This window comes from Anolis carolinensis, chromosome 5 (genome assembly GCF_035594765.1).
Source record: "Anolis carolinensis isolate JA03-04 chromosome 5, rAnoCar3.1.pri, whole genome shotgun sequence".
NCBI classification, from domain to species: Eukaryota; Metazoa; Chordata; class Lepidosauria; order Squamata; family Dactyloidae; genus Anolis; species Anolis carolinensis.
In genome coordinates, this window is record NC_085845.1 from 196,950,610 (window position 1) to 196,972,404 (window position 21,795).

Consider the following 21,795-nt stretch of genomic DNA (forward strand, 5'->3'; position numbering starts at 1 on the left):
GGTAGGGAATCCTCTTTGGCAATCTGTGCTCAGGTGGCATATGTTAGTGGGCAGCACCAAAGACAATATCATGCACTCAAGAGTCCCCCCCCCCTCAAATACAAAAAACCTTGGCTGGTGAAAAAAACTAAGTCTGGGGCCGGGCTGTGGTGCAGCTGGCTAGTAACCAGCTGGAATAAATCACTACTGACTGAGAGGTCATAAGTTTGAAGCCCGGGTCGGGTTAAGCCTCTGACCATTAAATAGCCCGGCTTGCTGTTGACCTATGCAGCCCCGAAAGACAGTTGCATCTGTCAATTAGGGAAATTTAGGTACGCTTTATGCGGGAGGCTAATTTAACTAATTTACAACATCATAAAACTGCCAGCAAAACACGAGGAAAGGAATGAGGAAGTACAGCCACCAGTGGACAATGAAGCAACAGCTCCCCCTGTGGCCGGAATTGTGAAGCTGGGGAAAAAATGTTAAATGCCTCTGTGTCTGTCTATATATGTTGTTTGTCTGTTGGCATTGAATGTTTGCCATATATGTGTTCATTGTAATCCGCCCTGAGTCCCCTTCGGGGTGAGAAGGGCGGAATATAAATACTGTAAATAAATAAAATAAATAAGTCTGAGTTTGCGGGCTATGTGTTCACAATAAGAGGAACAAGAGGAAGATGCTTATCAAAATGTCAGTATCTGTTTACTTCCCTCCAATGGGTAAATGATCTCAGCAGAAGGCAAACATCAGTGTAGTTTGGAAGTTAAAATGGTTTGAGATTTTCTATACCTTGGATCAATCATTAATCAGAATGGAGGCTTCAGTCAAGAAAACAGAAGAACGCTAGGACTTGGAAGGGCAGCTATAAAGGAACTACACAAGATACACATATGAAAAAATATATTATTGAATACTAAACTTATATTGTCGATACCATCACATTTCCCATTTCTATGTTAAAGCTGGACACAGTGGAAAAAGCTAATAGAAAGAAAATAATCTCATTTGAGATGTGATGCTGGATAAGGGTTCTGCAGATGCCATGGACTGCTAAAAGGAATAACAAAGCAATTCATAAAGCAATTTAAGCCTAGAATCCAAAATGTCTAAACTGGGGCTGTTCTCAATATCATTAAAAAGGGCTATCTAGAAAATATAATGCTTGGTAAGTGGAGGGGATTGGAAAAGTGGAAGACTGTACTACTACCATGCAACCTGATCCTGTCTGATTTTGGAAGCCAAGCAGAATTGGAGCTGGTTAGAATATAGATGGAAGGCCATAACAGGATAACAAAGATCTTCAGTTGGAGTTAGGAAAGAATCCTGCATAAAACACTCCCAAATGGCAGTGTAGGATTTGATGACCCAGTGTTCTGATTCAGGGCTTCTTATGCTCTTAGCATAATAATAAATCAATAAATAAATCAATCATTGTGTCTTATAGATGCTTTTCATTGGCAATACTTACTGAGAGCACCACTAGGTGGCATCATGGCCTCAGCTATACTTTCCCACGTTAAACCATAGTTTTCAAAGTGCATTTTCATACACATTTTTATACCCAAATTTCTAGGTTTAACTTTCTAAATTTGATTACTCACATATTCAATTAATGTATTTTATCTTTAGGTATCTGTAGGTTTTCCAGCATGGCGCTATGGTCAAGTTCCACCAATGGACCAGAGACTCAGGATTGAGGATGTAGAGATTCATAGAGGTGATCTTTCAAGTAAAAAAAAAGATAGCAGGTTTCATGTCCTGCATCTCTAACCCCATAAAAGTAAAAGGGCTTCTGTGCATGTATTTGTAAATATCTATACAAACAACCCCCAAGTTATGAGCAAGATAGATTAGTGATTCCATCTTGTATAAGTTAAAATGGTGCCTGGCTGCATTAATTTTACAGTGTAGATGGACCTGAGTCAAAGCACCAGACAGAAGGAAGCTGAACTTGCAGCTGAACCTTTTTCCAACAACAGTGATGGAATAAACAGGCAACAGTTGACTTAGGTCAGTGGTTCCCAACCTTTGGTTCTCGAAGTTCAGCTCCCACAATTTCTAGCAGCTGGTAAGCTGGCTGGGATTTCTGGGAGTCGAAGTCCAAAACACCTGGAGGCCCAAAGGTTGGGAACCACTGACTTAGGTAGACCATAACTAAGTTGATTTCTTGGCCATTTCTTATTGGAAGAAAAGGCTTCTCTTGGGCTTGAAAGGGTCCCTCACCACCACCCCAAGTATAAGAACTGATCAATAGTGGAAGAGAGTGGGCACACAGATCATAGCAAGTATCCTTCTTAAAGTTGCTAGCATGCAACTTGTAATAACAAAGGTGTCAATGAGGAGTGGCAGAAGGCTCTTTCTTCCCTTTCAAAGTGTTGGTTAGATCTTTAAAACCATACACAGCCAGGGACCAGATTCCTGGAAGGACTGTATCTTCTATGAACTTACTCAACTTTTGACCTCTTCTGAGAATGGTTTTTTTGGTTCCACCTACATATCCAAAAAATGCAACATGCTTCGTGACACTTCCCAATCTTTAGAGCTTCATCCATCCTATGGGAAGTTCAGATGGCCCCCACTTGATGTAGAATGAATGCAGTTTGACACCACTTTAACTGTTCTGACTGAATGCTATGGGATCTTAGGAGTTGCGGCTTTCCAAGGTCTTTTGCCCTGGCAGTTAAAGTGGTGCCAAACCACATTCATGCTACAATGTAGATTGCACCTTTTGACTCTGAAGCAGCAGAAAACAAGCTGGCTCCCTCTCCCATATGACACCCATCTTATGATGCTTGCTCTGTATGTATTCTGGGTGGGCTCATAGAGCCCCAATGTTCCTAGCCAGTATTGCCAATGGTAAGTGCAGTCCTAATATACCTGGAGAAAAGCTTGATCCCTATGTCTGTTGAGGACTGTGATAGTTGTGTGGCTTACACCCATATAGCAAACCCTGCCCACTATCACTTTAATATACTTGCTGCCTAGAGGCAATTGATTTAAGTAGTTAGTTACTTAATTAATTATGCACATTTCCGGGTGTCGAAATAAATAAATGGAGCAAATACATGGCAATGCCAGTTGTAACAAGTGGAAGACTGGGAGAGCTTCCCAATCAGTTTCCTACCATATTTCACCCCTTGCAGTGTCGGTCCAGCTCTGAAGCTACAACAGCAACTGGTTCTACAACCAACAAGCAAATCAGTAGCGGGTGTGTATTTATTTTTTACCCTTGAGCCAGCTGGCAACCTTCCTTTAGATCGGATTTGCTTCAGGGATAACCAGCTGCCAACTGCTGACATTGAAAGGCAGATGCTGATGGAACAATCCAAATCTATGTATGGGTATGAAAACATGCAGAACTTTGGAAAATTCATTACTTTTTAAAAAAACTATATAACTCCCTGAAGCTGTGGTTGGGGGATTTGGGGAGTTACTGTCCTCAAACAAAAGAGACATCACTGTATTCTGGAAAAGACATTGCCGTGTGCCTCCACAAGATGCTTTGTTTTTGGCCAGCCTTGCAAGCATGCCACTCTGCTGAACATGTCCCTGCTCTGAGGAAACACACCTGTTGATCTTGGCTTTGCTGCGCTCCAAAAGAGCCAAAAACCATGAGTAAAAGACTTACCCACATTTTCCCCTTGTGAAAAAGGCAGTGCCAAAGGAAACAGCATTTTAAGTATATATGAGAAAGTGACAGGAGAGAGGGAGAAAGGCATTGGCAGGCCTTGGCTCTGTCATGGATGGTTGGTGCTCTTTGGATTGGAGTCTGAACTTGAAGAGGAACTATCCAAGGTGCTGAATCTGACTTGTGGAGACTGAAGTCATTTTGAAACTTTAGACCAGGGGTCCCCAAACTTTTTAAGCAGAGGGTCGGTCCACAATCTTTCAGACTGTGGAGGGGCTGAATTATCATTTGAAAAAAAATACAAACAAATTCCTATGCATACTGCACATGTCTTATTTGTAGTGCAACAACAACAACAACAAAAGAACAATACAATATTTAAAAATGAAAACAATTTTAACCAACATAAACCTATTAGGATTTCAATGGAAAGTGTGGGTCTGCTACTGGTCAATGAGATAGTCAAGTTAATTAGGATTGTTGTTGTGTGCCTTCAAGTCATATCAGACTTTGGCTGAGCTTAAGTCTAAAATTAATTATTTATTTACTGCATTTATTTACTACATTTATATCCCACCCTTCTCACCCAGAAGGGGACTCAGAGCAGCTGTATGTACATACAATACATTATATCACTAGCATAGCACAATATTAGCATTATATATTACTACTAGCTGTGCCCAGCCACGCGTTGCTGTGGCATTTTCTGGTGGTGTTGGTGAGAAATTGTTGAGGTACTGGTGGTATTGAATGTCTGTTGTATGGTAGTCTTTATGTTTAGTATGCACACTGAAGTGGATTATATGGCAGTGTGGAGTCAAGATAATCCAGTTCAAAGCAGATAATATAAGATTCTAAATGGGTTATATAGCTGTGTGGAAGGGCCTTGAGTCTGCACTGCCATATAATCCAGTTAAAATCAGATAATCTGTGGAAGAGGCCTAAGTGAGGCCTAACTGTGCCTGTCCCCTGGGCTGAGTAGGTTGCTAGGAGACCAAGTGGGCGGAGCATAGCCTTCTAACTGGCAGCAATTGGATAAAAACTATTATTCCTCTCCCTGTAATTAGGACTTTATTTTTCTTTTCTTTTTGTTGTATCAACCTAGAGCCGTGAATGATGGGTTGTGTTGTCAAATTTTGAGGTTGGGGGGCCTGTAGTTTTGTTGTTTTGTCCGCTGCCCTGACGCCATCACTCTTTTATATATATAGATATTGAACTATACCACTATACTGTAATATTATATGTAATATATTAATAATCAATACTATTATATGGTATTATTAGTACTATATTGTATAACATTATCAATATTATATGTATATACAATATATTATATTATTAAAACTGATATAAAAATATTATATTATAAAACTGAGGGCGGGGGCCAGGTAAATGACCTTGGAGGGCCGCATCCGGCCCCCGGGCCTTAGTTTGGGGACCCCTGCTTTCGACACTGCCCCACTGAGTATGTATCGACACTATAGAACTAATGTAGTTTGACACTTCTGCCATGGCTCAATGCTATCAAATCCCATGGAAGCTGTATTTTGCTGTAGCACAGCACTCTTTGGCAGAGAAGGAGAGAGACCTTGTAAAACTACAGTTCCCATCACTTTATAGCAATGAGCCATGGCAGTTGAAGTGGTGTCAAATGGATGAATTCTGTAATACAGATGTACTCTGAGGTGGAAGTCTAGAGCTATTGTTCCTCTCTTTTAAAAGCAAGGTAAAATCACTTCCCTGAAGCCAGGAGTGGGAATCTGTCAGAGTATTTGCAGTGCAGCAGTAGTTGGATGGAAGTAGTGGAACGCAGAACGAAGAGACACTCAGAGACGTTGGTAAAACTATTTACAAAGTTTTACTGTATGCAGCAATAATAAACACAAACAGAATTGCAGATGACAGACGAACAAAGGACTGCTCTGTTCTCCAACAGAACTTGACTCGAACTCTAGGCAGACAGAACTCAACTGAACTGAACTGATGCAATCCTTATGCACAAACACTTGTGTCTGGATACTCCCTAGTTCCAGCCACACATCAAGGTCATCATAGCTTCTTGGCAATTAACTCTTTCCACATTATGGTATATTCTGGATGATGCAATCAGTTGCAATACAAGCATGGCACATATTGCATTTAAACACTATCAAGACACAAATCCCACATTAACAGAATCATGAACTGAAGTGACTTCCTATGGCCACTCAATGTGTAAACACGCACACACAAATGTGAACACACATGCTTGGGACCAAAATCATTTTAGATTTTGAATGAGTTTGGATTTTGGAATACTATTTGTATATACATGCATCATAAGTTTAGAACAACTATATTTGCATCCACATAGCTAATGAAATATCTTGCAGAGGGGACCCAAGTCTGAAGAAGTAATTCATTTATACCTTATAGGCATTGCCTGAATGTAATATTTCACAACATTTAAAATAATTTTGTGCATGAAACAAAGTTAACATATATACTAAACCATCAGAAAACAAAGGTGTCCCTCGCTCAGCCACCCATGTGAACGTTTTTGGATTTTGGAGTATTTTGGAATTCCAGATAAGAGATGCTCTCTCTACCTGTAAATGTTTATCTGTCCCTGTTTCTGTGTTGCTGTTATTGTTATATTTATTTATACCTTGTTCGTCTCTCTTGATCAAGACTCAAAGCATTGCCTCCCAGCCCACACATTGTGAAGAAGAGATGTACTATAGGCTCTGTTTTGCTCTCTTTAAACGCAGTAGACTCTCAGGCCCCTTCTACACTGCCAGATAAAATCCAGATTATCTGTTTTGAACTGTAATTTATGACAGTGTAGACTCAGATAATACAGTTCAAAGCAGATTATGTGTCCCGTCCCTCGAGGTTTTATTCTGATCCCTTTCTCACCCAGAGTTTTAATTTTTAATCTAGTTTTTAAATATAGTATTCATGCGGCCCGCTCGTGTTATATTGCTGTTTTGATCTTATGTTGTACTGTTTATTTTATGTAATGTATTATTTAATTGTATTATGTTATGGTTTATTGTATTGTCTTGGGCATGGCCCCATGTAAGCCGCCCCGAGTCCCCATTGGGGAGATGGTGGCGGGGTATAAATAAAGTTTTATTATTATTATTATTATTATATCTGCTTTGATCATCTGGATTATAGGAGCCGCTGTGGTGCAATGGGTTAAACCCTTGTGCCGGCTGAACTGCTGACTTAAAAAAGTCAGCAGTTGGTTTGAATCTGTGAGACAGGGTGAGCTCCCATCTGTCAGTCCTAGCTTCCCATGCGGGGATATGAGAGAAGCCCTCTGCAGGATGGTAACACATCCGGGCATCCCTCGGGCAACGTCTTTGAAGACAGCCAATTCTCTCACACCAGAAGCAACTTGCCTCAATTCACTTCTGACATGATTTTCAAAAATCTGGCACTGTAGAAGCGGCCTCAGTTAACCGGCACCCAAAGGGATTGTTAGATGCCGGATAAATGTAAGCTCTGGTTACTTGAGAGTGACTATTAAAAATAGGTTAATACTATACCATATACTCCGTATATTGACTTTATATTAATATTGAAATACAGCAATTAAAAGCAAATGAAGTCAAATAAAAACAAACTTAATTTAACCCAATGGTACTGTATTATAAAACAGCTTTGTGGATGCAGTATGCATTATTTATTTTTGGTTGCTTGAGAGTGCTGGTTGCTTGAGTTCTGGTTAAATAAGAGTCTACTATATATAGCTCCACAACAGTGGCCCTAGATCCCTTTATGGCCTATTGTAACCTAATTCAGAGTGCAGACAAAATACTAACAATGTTCCCAGCACTCTTCACGTGCTCAGAGGTCCCTTTCCCCAAACCAGGTTTTGGAAATACAGCTTGGAATTCCAACTGAATCTGGAAGACACTCAGCCCAAATCTTTTCAGAGGTACCATACAACCTCTGAACATGGGATTTATCAGGAAACCCAGCTGAAAATGTTTCCGTGCTGCCTTTTTTTCTGGCAAATGCAGCTCCAGCAAGGAAACCCCAACCTTGGCTATGAACTCCAGTGAAAGGGCTGCTCCAGGCAGAGAAAAGGAGGAGGGAAGGGTGAGGCCAGGAGCCAAGCAAACTCATCTCAATTGCTTTTTTCCCTCTGCAAGATGCAAGCAGTGGCTCCAATATCTAGGAACCTTTCCCCCTTTTCCAGTTTCTGAATTTGCAGGTTATTCTGGATGTCTTTTCCCTCCACTATGATCCTGCTAGTCTCATTCTTATGCTTTGGATTTTCGGTCATTTCTGGGCAGCAGGATCCTGAATTCTTGGCCAAGGAATTGCAAGAGGCTGAGATTACGGATTACAACCTCATTGACAATGTGAGTTTAAAACTGTAAATTCTCTGCCTTCTTCTTCCTCCTCTTCTTCCTCTTCTTCTCAGAACTTGTGGAACTTTTATTATGGATTATAATGCCCAGAATCCCCCAGCTAGCAGTGTTGCCATGTTGGCTGAGGAATATGAAACTTGTAGTCCCCAAAAAAAGACTTATTTTGGCAAGCTCTGAAATGTATTGCTGTGGAATGGCTCCAGATTTGTGGCTCAGAAAAGACTAATATAATTAAGAAGGGAGGAGTGGTGGCCGGTGGGGATCTGATCCCATTACCTTAAGAAGAGCCCAACCTACTATAATTTAATTTTTTCTCATTTTCATAAATCAAGGCTCTCCACTTTCTAAGTAACATAAGATAATAATGTTTGAATGTTTACTCTTTTCTGTTAGAGTTGCAACACACCAATCTTAGCACAATTTCATTCTACATCTTTAGAATTTTGTCTGGTGTTTTTCTAACTGGGTTGCTGTGAATTTTCCGGGGTGTATGGCCATGTTCCAGAAGCATTCTCTCCTGTTGTTTTGCCCACATCTATGGCAGGCATCCTCAGAGGTGTGAGGTCTGTTGGAAACTAGGCAAGTGGGGTTTATATATCTGTGGAATGATGTCCAGGTTGGGAGAAAGAACTCTTGTCTGTTTGAGACAAGTGTGAATGTTGCAATTGATCACCTTGATTAGTATTTAATGACCTTGCAGATTCAAAGTCTGGCTGCTTCCTGCCTGAGGGAATCCTTTGTTGGGAGGTGTTAGCTGCCCTGATTGTTTCATGTCTGGAATTCCCCTGTTTTCAGACTGTTGTTCTTTATTTATTTTTCTAACAGTTCATCATAATCCCTTCATACATTCTCTGTCCTCTATATGGGATCTTATTCATAGTTAAAGGTGTGTGTCTTTCTTTGCTTTGCGAGCACCTAACTAAATAAACCCATGGAATGATTCATTGAGACATGTTGGATAGATTGACAGGCAAACATACAAAACAAAAACCTGGAGTCATTTATTACCTTGCAAAAAATACTTTAACAAAGAAGCAATATAAACCAGAGTTTGTGATTAATCCTCCTGCTTTGCCTTTGTTGGATTTTTTAAATACTGCCTTCAACTCATAGAATCACAGAGATTCAAGAGGCTACAAAGGGCATTTAGTCCAGCTCATTGCTATTCAGGAATACAGCAAAAGCACTCCTGACAGATGGCCATCCAGCCTCTGTATGAAAACTTCCAAAGGAGAGGATGCCATTCCACTGTTGAACAACTCTTTCCATCAGGAAGGTCTTCTTAAATAGTTAGTTGGGATTTTTTTATTTTGCTGTGTTGCTGAAATCTTTCATGGCCATAATCACTGGGTCAGTCTGAGTTTTCTGGGCTGTATGGCCATGTTCCAGAAGCATTTTCTCCTGACGTTTCACCCACATCTATGGCAAGCATCCTCAGAGGTTTTGGGATCTGTTGGAAACTCAGCAAGTGAGGTTTATATATCTGTGGAAGATCCATGGTGGGAGAATGAACTCTTGTCTGTTTGAGGCAAGTGTGAATGTTGCAATTGGCTACCCTGATTGGCATTGAATAGCCTTGCGGCTTCAAAGCCTGGCTGCTTCCTGCCTGGGGGAATCCTTTGTTGGGAGGTGTTAGCTGACCCTAATTGTTTCCTGTCTGGAGTTCCCCTGGTTTTTTTTTTTAGAGTTGGTCTTTAGTTACTGTCCTGATTTTAGAGGGTTTTTTATTACTGGTAGCCAGATTTTGTCCATTTTAATGGTTTCCTCCTCTCTGTTAAAATTGTCCATATGCCTGTGGACTTCAATGGCTTCTCTCACAACTTCTGAGGATGCCTGCCATAAATGTGGGCGAAACATCAGGAGAGGATACATTTGGAACATGGCCAGACAACTCGGAAAACAAACAACAGCCCAATGGCTTCTCTGTTTGAATCCATGACATGGATCTTGACATGCAGGGGAAAGAGGATCCTAAATCCCCCACAAAGGCCCCATCTACACTGTCATATAGTACAGTTTGAACTGCATTATATGGCAGTGTAGATGCAGCCTAGGCTGTGATGCTGTGTGTTCACATGTTTTAACAACCTATAGAAGGATCAGACAAAATAGGAGCCCTCAGTGGCGCAATGGGTTAAACCCTTGTGCCGACAGGACTGCTGACTTGAAGGTTGGGTTGCTGACCTGAAGGTTGCCAGTTTGAATCTGGGGAGAGCGTGGTTGAGCTCCCTCTGTCAGCTCCAGCTCATCATGCGGGGACATGAGAGAAGCCTACCACAAGGATGGTAAAAACAGGGGGGCGGGCTGTGGCGCAGGCTGTTGAGCAGCTGCTGCAATAAATCACTCTGACCATGAGGTCATGAGTTCAAGGCCAGCCCGTGGTGGGGTGAGCACCCGTAAATTGAAAATAAAATATAGCCCCTGCTCGTTGCTGACCTAGCAACCTGAAAGATAGTTGCATCTATCAAGTAGGAAATAAGGTACCACTTATAAAAAAAGTGGGGAGGCAAGTTTAACTAATTTACGACCTGGAATGAGGAAGTGCCATCAGAGTGGATGATGAAGCAGCTGCTTCCCCCTGTGGCCAGAATCGAACATCTCCTCAGGAGAAGGTTAAATTGCCTCTGCGTCTGTCTGTCTCTGTTTGATGTGTTTATGGGCATTGAATGTTTGCCCAATATGTATATAATGTGATCCGCCCTGAGTCCCCTTCGGGGTGAGAAGGGTGGAATATAAATACTGTAAATAAATAAATAAAACATCAAACATCCGGGCATCCCCTGGGCAATGTCCTTGTAGACAGCAAATTATCTCACACCAGACTTGCAGTTTCTTAAGTCGCTCCTGACACAAAAAAAAAGACAAAATTCCACCTCCATGGGTGTAGAATTAATGTAGTTTGGCACTACTTTCACTGCCATGGATCAGTGCTTATGACATTGTGTTTTGCAAAGTTTTTACACCTCAGTGCCAAAGGGTACAGGTTCTTCACATTGGCATTGAACTATGACAGTTTAATTGGTGTCAAACTCTATAGTGTAGATCAGGCCTGGGCAAACTTGGGTCTTCCAGGTGTTTTGGACTGCAACTCCCACCATTCCTAACAGCCTCAGGCCCTTTCCTTTTCCCCCTCAGCCGCTTAAGCGAAGGGGCCTGAGGCTGTTAGGAATGGTGGGAGTTGCAGTCCAAAACACCTGGAAGACCCAAGTTTGCCCAGGCCTGATCTAGATGCACCTCTGGAGTGCTGGCCATATCTGTAACTTCGAGAAGCATTTCCAAATCCAAGTGTTTCCTCCAGAGTCTCAATCACTGTTGCACCAAATCCGTGACGAACTGGACAGATGGGCCAGACCGCTCTTGGGTGGGAGACGTTGTTACAGAACGTGTTGGCTGTGCAAACATTAAAACGATTCATTTTTCCCCCCTGAGGCTGTGATAAAACAGATGCCCACACTTGTTGCTAAGGGACATGGCTGCTAGCCTGGTTAACATCATATTTTCAACAACAACAAATGGGTTGAAGCTGCTTCCCTGGCCAGCTGCAATGCTTAGGCTTACACAGTCCTATAGTAGAATTTCACTTTGCAAAGGAAGCGATGCAGTCTGTTAAAAATATTAGCCAGTTCAGACACAATCCTGACACGTTTGCTAAGCTGGACTTGTTTGTTATCAGAGATTTGTGTAAACAGTTTCATCACCTTGATGTGTCTCAGGGTGCTTCCAAACTATAGATTTAACACAGTTTGACACCACTTTAAGTGCCATAATACTATGGGAGTTGTAGCTTTATGATGTCTTTAGTCTCCTCTGCTAAAGAGTATTGGGGCCTCACAAAACTACAGCTCCCAGGAATCTATAGCATTGAGCTACAGCACTTAAAGTGATACCAAACTGCATTCACTTTACATTCTAGATATACATTAGAGTCTCACTTATCCAACATTCACTTATCCAACGTTCTGGTTTATCAAACACATTTTTGTAGTCAATGTTTTCAATACATCGTGATATTTTGGTGCTAAATTTGTAAATACAGTAATTGCTACATAGCATTTCTGTGTATTGAACTACTTTTTCTGTCAAATTTGTTGTATAACATGATGTTTTGGTGCTCAATTTGTAAAATCAAAACCTAATTTGGTGTTTAATAGCCTTCTCCTTAATCTCTCCTTATTATCCAACATATTCGCTTATCCAACGTTCTGCCGGCCCATTTATGTTGGATAAGTGAGACTCTACTGTACTTCAGTCAAACCACTGCTAAAACAGCGACCTACTTGTAGAGCTAAAATAAACTGAATTTCAAGAGTGACTGCCTCTGTGATTTGTTTATTTTTGTCACTGGAAGCTTTATATTTATAGATGAAAATATTTATTGTTGTTATTGCTTGGCAAACATCTGTTTTAAACACAGTATTCAGGGGACAAATCCCATTTGAAACTAAATAGGGTCAGCACTGGTTAGTACTTGAGTAGAAGACCACCAAAAATTATCAGGTGCTGCAAGCAAAATTTCAAAGGATGGAACTGGCAAAGCCACCTTTAATTATTCTTTCTCTAAGAAAATCCTATGAAATTGATGGGCTCGCCATAAATCAATAATCAAAGAGTGCTAGTGCCTCACCAAACTACAAATCCCAGCGTTCCATAGCACTGAGCCATGGCAGTCAAAGTGATCTCAGACTGCATTAATTCTGAGTTGCTGTGAGTTTTCCGGGCTGTTCTTTCAATAAAGTAAATAATGTGTTGTGGAAGGCTTTCATGGCCGGAATCACTGAGTTGCTGTGAGTTTTCGAGCTGTACGACCATATTCCAGAAGCATTCTCTCCTGACGTTTCGCCCACATATCTGGCAGGCATCCTCAGAGGCTGTGAGGTCTGTTAGAAACTAGGCAAGTGAGGTTTATATATCTGTGGAAAGTCCAGGTTGGGAGAAAGAACTCTTGTCTGTTTGTTGCAATTGATCACCTTGATTATCATTGAATGGCCTTACAGAGTCACAGCCTGGCTGCTTCCTGCCTGAGGGAAATCCTTTGTTGGGAGGTGTTAGCTGGCACTGATTGTTTCATGTCTGGAATTTCCCTGTTTTCTGAGTGTTGTTCTTTATTTACTGTCCTGATTTTAGAGGTTTTTAGTACTGGTAGCCAGATTATGTTCATTTTCATGGCTTCCTCCTTTCTGTTGAAATTGTCCACATGCCTGTGGATTTCAATGGCTTCTCAGTGTAGTCTGACATGGTGGTTGTGAAAGTGGTCCAGCATTTCTGCGTTCTCAAATCATATGCTGTGTCCAGGTTGGTTCATCAGGTGCTCTGCTATGGCTGACTTCTCTGGTTGAATTAGTCTGCAGTGCCTTTCATGTTTTTTTTATTGTGTCTGGGCAATGTTGTGTTTGGTGGACCCCCAGCTGAATGGCATATGGTAGACTCCTGCAGAGGTGAGAGGATTCCTCTTGTCCTTTGCTGAACATAGCATTTGTTGGATTTTCTTGGTGGGTCTGTAGATTGCTTGTAGGTTGTGTTTCTTCATCAGTTTCCCTCACAGCAACCTAGTGATTTCAGCCATGAAAGCATTTGACAACACATTAACTGGGACTGTCCTTACTAGACTGGGACAGTTGGAGGATATGAAGAAAGTTATTAATAAGGGTTGTGACATTAAAATTCCAGAGCATGGAATGAAAATCCAGCACACAATAATTGTGCTGGAAAGAAGTTGGACATTAGGGTGCACCTACATGGGAGAATCAACACCACTTTACCAGCCATGGACCAAGTCTATAGAATCATAGGAGTTGTAGTCAGGTGCAGCACAAACATTCTCGGACAAAGAAGGCTAAAAACCTTGCAAAACAACAACTCCCAGGGTTCCATAGCATTGAGACAGGACAGTTAAAGTGTCAAACTGCATTCATTTTACAGTGTAGTATTTTTGTTTCATGTCAGGAGCAGCTTGAGAAACTGCAAGTCACTTCTGGTGTGAGAGAATTGGCTGTCTGCAAGGACGTTGCTCAGGGGACACCCAAATGTTTTATGGTATTTTTACCATCCTTGTGAGGGGGTTCTCTCATGTCACCACATGGAGCTGGAGCTGATCGAGGGAACTCATTGGCGCTCTCCCTGGGTTGGATTCAAACCGGTAACCTTCCAGTCAGCAACCAAACCTACAAGTCAGCAGTCCTGCTGGCACAAAGGTTTAATCCACTGTGCCAGCAGGGGCTCCTACAGTGTAGATGCACCCTTAGTTTTTCTTCATTGTTTCAGGATACATGTAGAATGAACTAGATGTGCCATGGCGCAATGCTATGGCACCCTTGGAGTCGTAGGTTACAAAGTATTTAGACTTCTGTGCCTGTTCAATATTTTATTTTCATCTGCAAGACAATCAGTGGAAAAGGAGTGCAAGAGGTCTCATGTATTTTGACATTCAGGAATGCTTAACTTTGCTCCGCTCTCTTGGCATTTATGGTTTCGTATAAACAGTCATAAAATCGTCGCTCTGGCAGAGGAATCCGTTATTTCAGCTTGTATACAGTAAAACTAACAGCAAAGATGATGGGGAGTGAAGGATACACTGTCATTCTCTTGCTGTGTTAAATTCCAGAAGTTCTTGGTTTAGAAGGGAAGGGGCTTACTGCTCAATTTTATTGGAACGCTTATTGTGGAAGCCTCAATATCTGGAGTTAAAATTGAGGGTGCTTCTGCACTGCAGAACTAATAATGCAGTTTGACACCACTTTAACTTCTATGGGACTTATGGAGATGTAGTTTGGTGTAGAAAGTCTTATAAAACTACCATCTCCATGAATCCATAGCACTGAGCCAAGGCAGTTAAAGTGGTGTCAGATTGCATTCGTTTTCCAGTGTAGATCAGGCATGAACCGGCTGTTAGGAATTGTGGGAGTTGAAGTCAAAAACACCTGGAGGGCCCAAGTTTGCTCATGCCTGGTGTAAATGCATCCTGAGTTTACCTGCACAAAGGAGAGATGGAATTACTTTTGTTGATGGCAAACGACTGCAGTATTGTGGATCCAGATTTATCTTCTCTGACTTGGATCATAATCTAGATTTGTAGATTGGTCACTGCTCCCTTGGAAGAAAAAATAACTTTGCGTGTCATTACAGCCATTTCCTCCTTATTGCTTCATACATTCCAAGGCTGAATGTACAAGGGATATTTATAAATAGAAGCACAGCAGCCACTTCCCACCACGTTCCAACCTTAGACAAAACAGTAAAATTCACGTCCAGATGATCTGTCACAAAGCCTCACAAAAATGATTGTGAATTGTCAACATATCTGTTGGAAGACCAAACAGGGTTTGGTGTGTCAGACCTTCCAACTGTCATGATTTGTCAGAAACAGGTCACTTTCATCCTCTGCTGTCCCATTTTCTACAGTTTTTAAAATGTGTAAGGTTGTGTCTGCACTGTCAAATGAATGCAGTTTGACCCCACTTTAACTGCCATGGCTCATTGCTATGGAATTCTGAGAGCTGTAGTTTTACATGGTCTGCCAAAAAATGCACCAAACAGCACCCATAGTTGTTGTTGTTATTACTTGATACACAATACGATTAGTACACAGCAAACAAGATCACTATGCTGGCTATTGTATTGGATCACATGTCGGACACTTCTCAAGTGTCTCAGACTATGTGATATATCGGCAAATAATGTGCGAAGATCCAAGTTGGGTGGCCTTTTGCAGCTGACAGATGGTAATTTTGTCAGCGCCTAATGTTTTTAAGCGCTAGCCTAGTTCTTTAGGCACTGCACCCAGTGTGCCGATCACCACTGGGACCACCTTTACTGGCTTGTGCCAAAGTCTTTCCAGTTCGATCTTTAAATCCTCATATTGAGTCAGCTTTTCCAGTTGTTTCTATTCAATCCTGCTGTCATCTAGCATTGCAACATTGATGATCCATACTTTGTTTCTTTCCATGATCATGAAGTCAGGAGTATTGTGCTCCAAAACTGTTCGTCTAAATTCATAAGTCCCAGATTATTATTATTATTATTATTATTATTATTATTATTATTATTATTATATTTCTTTCCTGCCTCTCTTTGTGGTGCGAGGTGGATTACAGAATAATTAAAATAAATAAACATTGTAAAAAATCTACAAAATGTATTTCTATAAAAGATGCATAGCATGGAGTCATGGCCATCGAGGTGGTGTCGAACTGTATTTGTTCTACAGTTGTCCTGTTTTGTCTTTCAAGAACAGCCCTAAAACACAGTGGCAAGTAAATTAAAACTGCTTTACTTCAGCAAAACAAAGTACAGCACACTCCGTGGAATAATGCAAAATGAAGCAAGGAAGTCTTAGGGCAAGCACAGTTCCTAGTCTCTGATAATTCCCAAATCAAATAGCAGTCTTACTTCAGACAAAGAAACAGCAATAAATCCTTAGGAGCAATTTCCTAGAGGCAGGCTTGAAGCAGGCACAAGGAGAGCGAAGAGTCAGTTTGTTACCAGCAAGAGCTGGCTGCACCTGCTTCTGCTTTATAGCCCTGAGTCCCCTCATAGCTGCTAGGACAATTCCTAATTACTCAGCTGCATTTCTGGCAGCTATTTTAGCTGAATGACGTCTCTGCTCTGTTTCCTTTAGTCTCTCCTGAAAAGTGGGTACTTGCAAAATCTCCTCCTCAGATTCCAACTGCCCCTCTGATTCATGAACACTTTCTGGCTCTCCTTCCTCTTCTAAAGAAGAGGAATCCCTAACAACAGTGGATATGTATCCCCTGTTTCTCCCTCTTCTATATGTCCTAGTTTACATCTGGGGATGTCTCTCTACACTATAGAATTACTTTAACTACCATGGCTCATGCTATGGGATCCTGGGAATTGTAATGTGGTGAGGCACCAGCACTCTTTGGCAAAGAGGATTGTAAAATGACAGCCCTATGATTCCATCCCATTGAGCCATGGCAACTAAAATGATGTCAATCTGCATTCATTCTACAGTATACACACAACCTGAGTCACAGTAGCAAAGGCTGTTGTTCATACATGAGCACACAAGCACACACACAGCTTCCTAAGGACAGTTAGGCTCTGAGTCAAGGGTCCTGCATTGTTTCACTTGGCTGTTGTTCGGCTGGTGTTCAAACCTGCACACGTCCCAGGGATGCTTTGGCAATACAAAGGAAATTCCATTCCGCAGCTTTGATCTGTGAATGTTTACGTCTTCAAGTACATGTGTGTCTGTTGTTTGTTGTTGTGGGCTTTCAAGTCAGATCTAACATCAAAGAAGGTCACCTTCCCAAGATTTCCTCACTCAATATATGTCTTTGCCATCTCCTAATTCTGAGATGACTTATATCACTTTAAAGTAGGCAATGAAGATGTTGAAACAGGTCAAGGTTTTCCTTTCTTTGACTCAGTCACTGATCAGAATGAAAGAGCAGCTATGAATAATATAGGCAAGGTCTTGAAGCTTAAAGATATATAATTGAATACTAAAATTAGGATTGTCTATCCATTATGTTCCCATTTCTATGTATGATTGCGAAAGTTGAACATTATGCTAGAAATGTTCTCACTGCAATATTGTGTGTCCAGGGCCAACAACAAGAAGTTATGATTACATATAGTGCCAGATCCTGAGACCATCCTCTTACACAACAAACAAGCTCTGACTACATACATGTATGCATTAGATATTGCTCATGCATTGTCTGCATAACTCTGGGGTTTTATATAATACAGACTGCCATTGACTTTTTGAATATTGGCATATGTTTTCCTGTTTTTATTGTTTTTGGGTAGAGTGTGTGTGTTTTTTGGCCTTTTGGAGTTGTTTCATAAACCACAGAGTACGTTACAAGTAGCATAGGAATACAAGTCTACAGTGTATTTTAAAAGTAGAAATAAAACGTAACCAGAAAATCTTACTATTCATATCAAAAAACAACTTTTGTTTCCAACTTTGCACTAGTTTTGAAACTTTGCAATAACTGCATTTTTAAAAATGGTTACATGTAATAATGCTTCCAAGCTTTGGCATCAAAGGCAACTACTTTACTTATCACTGCAACAAATTTTAGTAATCAAATATGACCTAGCTACTAGCTCCCCTCTATCATTGAACCCATATTTCTTTTTACAGACTTGTTCAAAATTTCTGTTCGAGGAATTCAAGGCTACTTCCCAACAAAACCTTAATACTTACCCAACAAAAGGTTTCTTCTTTCTTAGCTTGGCTTCGTTCTTTTTCACTCGCTTTTTTAGACTCTTTGAATTGCTTCTCGGAACATTGTTATTATCATTCTTTTAATATCTAAATTATAGTTTTGCATGTGTTGTCGAAGGCTTTCATGTCTGGAATCACTGAGTTACTGTGAGTTTTCCAGGCTGAATGGCCATGTTCTAGAAGCATTCACTCCTGACATTTTGCCCACATCTATGGCAGGCATCCTCAGAGGTTGTGAGGTCTGTTGGTAACTAGTTAACTGGGGTTTATAAATCCGTGGAGTCTATATAGCTGTGGACATCCCACCCTTGACATTCCAAAGGTATATAAACCCCACTTGCTTAGTTTCCAGCAGACCTCACAACCTCTGAGGATGCCTGCCATAGATGTGGGCGAAACACTAGGAGAGAATGCTTCTGGAACACAGCCATACAGCCCAGAAAACTCACAGCAACCTAGAGATTTACATTTCATTGTTTCCTCTTTCTGTGTGTATTATGCATGTACTTTTATTTTACTTTGTAAACTTTTGTTTTGATTCACTCATTTGGTTTTCCTTTCCATTGCAGGTTGTACGCAGAGTTCCAAGACAGAGTCGGGTTCTGCAGAGATTGGTATGTAATGATCTGAAGGTTCATTTTTAACACTTCTCAGGAAAAGTTGCTGGTGGGTTTGTAGGCAAGAAATCCTCCTCTGGAGCTGCAGCTTCTCTCCTTCCTGCCTTGAAATCCCTTTGTTCTTATGGCAAATCTAAGGCGACACTGTCACGGGGCCTTTTTGGCAAGGTTTGTTCAGAATGGGGTTGCCTTTGCCTTCCTCTGAGGCTGAGAGAATGTGATTTGTCCAAGATCGTCTGGTGCAGCTGTTCCCAAACTGTGTTCTGCAGAACTCTACATTTCCACAAAAACATTGTAGGGGTTCCTTTAAAAAAATCTTTAAAAACAAATTAAAATTGATTTAAAAATCAAACCACATAAGACTAATTGATTTACTATTTGTGCTACAACTATTGCAGTCAGGTATGTTGTCACTGGCTACACATTGCAACATTTTACTACAAGAACTATTCATCCATAGTAGATTTTTCACACTGATTCCACACTTCTTTTTGAATGTTTCTTTTCTTATATAGTTTTTTTGGGACACTATTCACAAAATATCAGAGTAAAAATTACTCGAAAACTAAATGTTTATATAGAAAACTGGGAGATGTATTTGAATGAGCATAAAATGGTCCAGAATATATATTTTAGTTTAAGTCAGGGATAGAGTGTGGATCACATCTGATGTATGTAGAGCAGTGGTTGGACAATGATTCAGGAAACTAGATATAGTATTTAATTTTGTTTTAATGTTTGTATATTTGTATATTTAAAATTGGACAACAATGCTTTTATATGTGTTGTTGAAGGTTTCATGGCCAGGATCACAGGGTTGTTGTATGTCTTTCGGGCTGTGTGGCCATGTTCCAGAAGTATTCTCTCCTGACGTTTCGCCCACATCTATGGCAGGCATCCTCAGAGGTTTCTCTATGCCTCACAACCTCTGAGGATGCCTGCCATAGATGTGGGCGAAACGTCAGGAGAGAATACTTCTGGAACATGACCTCATAGCCTGAAGACATACAACAACCCAATGCATTTATATCAAGCTGCTTTGATTCCCCTTTATGGAGATAAAGTGGGCAATAATAATAAACCAAAATGACAGCAGGATTGATGAGAAGCAACTGGAAAAACTGACACAATACGAGGATTTAAAGATTAAACTGCAAAGACTGTGGCACAAGCCAGTAATGGTGGTCCTAGTGGTGATCGGCACACTGAGTGCAATGCCTAAAGACTTTGGCCAGCACTTGAAAACAATTGGTGCTGTCAAAATCACAATCTATCAGCTGCAAAAGGCCACTCTACTTAGATCTGCACACATTATTCGCAGATACATCACATAGTCCAAGACACTTGGGAAGTGTCCAACGTATTATCCAATACAAAAGCCAGCATAGTGATCTTGTTTGCTGTGTACTAATCTCATTGTGCATTAAATAATAATAATAATAATAATAATAATAATAATAATAAATTATTATTATTATTATTATTATTTATTATTATTATTATTAATAATAATAACCCAGACTGACAAAGTTCTGGAACACAACACACCAGACATCACAGTTGTGGAAAAGAACAAGGTTTGGATCATTGATGTTGCCATCCCAGGTGACAGTCGCATTGACGAAAAACAACAGGAAAAACTCAGCCGCTATCAGGACCTCAAGATTGAACTGCAAAGACTCTGGCAGAAACCAGAGCAGGTGGTCCCAGTGGTGATGGGCACACTGGGTGCCGTGCCAAAAGATCTCAGCCGGCATTTGGAAACAATGGACATTGACAAAATTACAATCTGCCAACTGCAAAAGGCCACCCTGCTGGGATCTGCGCGCATCATCCAAAAATACATCACACAGTCCTAGACACTTGGGAAGTGTTCGACTTGTGGTTTTGTGAAACGAAATCCAGCATGTCTATCTTGTTTGCTGTGTCATACAACGTCATTGTGTCAATAATAATAATAATAATAATAATAATAATAATAATAATAATAACAGAGTTAGTGTTCCATAGAAAATAAATGTCTTGAAAGGTTCCATGGTCAAACCAGGATAATGCTTGTTCTGGTTTCACCCAGATTAGAAACTGGCTTCAAAGCAGAACTCCACCTTTGGCAAATGATGTAACTATTTCAAAAATTAATGTACACTTTAGCACTCCTTTGCCTATGGGTTCATGAGGCTGGTATTTGCTTGGCAAAGGTCTTGTCTATTTAGGTTCAGGAGAGGAGTGAAGCCAGCTATGATCATGGATAGTTGTGTATTAACACGTCCCGATGCTCTCTTCCAACAGGAGACCAGGCCCCGGATGTCGGAGTTCTCCGTCCGAGCCACTATCATCTCTCGCTATGCATTTACCACCGTCTCTTGCACTTTGGTGAACAGCGGCTCAGAGGCCCGGGAAGGGGTCTTCGAGATGCAGATACCCATCACGGCTTTCATCTCCAATTTTACCATGTAGGTGAGACTGACAAGCATGGGAGAGGGCTGAACAGGGGTGGAGGTACTACACACCATTATTTTGATCCCATCAACAAACTACAAACAGGGCTCTAAGGGATGCAAACATAGCAGCTAAAGTGGGACCATATTGCTATAATTGTGCAACATGAAAGGGCTCTGGTTTCAAGCCCAAGAGGTCTAAAGATTCCTCATATATTACTTATTTCTTTATTTTCTACATTTATATCCCGCTCTTCTCACCCCGGAGGGGACTCAGAGCGGCTTACAAATCAAATGTACATACAATATATTATTAGCATAGCACGATATAAGCATTAAATTACTGTATTGTACTATGTCATTATATGGTAAAATTATTAGTAATATTACATTTAATATATAATATATAATTATTATATTATATTATTAGTATAATCATATACTAATTAGTATAATAATATTATATTATTAGTATTATTATAGTAATATTATTATTATTAGTATAATAATATTATATTATAATATTATAATAATTAGTATATTATATTACAGTAGAGTCTCACTG

General features: G+C 40.6%; 1 protein-coding gene across 2 annotated transcripts in view; it reads left to right on the plus strand.

Moving 5' to 3' along the window:
• Positions 1 to 7,677: 7,677 nt before the first annotated feature.
• itih5 (inter-alpha-trypsin inhibitor heavy chain 5) overlaps positions 7,678 to 21,795 on the plus strand; it is a 44,744-nt gene continuing 30,626 nt past the window's right edge. For both annotated transcript variants that reach the window (XM_008110253.3, XM_008110254.3), the window contains exons 1-3: positions 7,678 to 7,968; positions 18,745 to 18,789; positions 21,082 to 21,245. In XM_008110253.3, the coding sequence (XP_008108460.2) occupies positions 7,828 to 7,968; positions 18,745 to 18,789; positions 21,082 to 21,245 (350 nt within the window). In that variant the 5' untranslated portion in view covers positions 7,678 to 7,827. The remainder of the gene's footprint in view (positions 7,969 to 18,744; positions 18,790 to 21,081; positions 21,246 to 21,795) is intronic.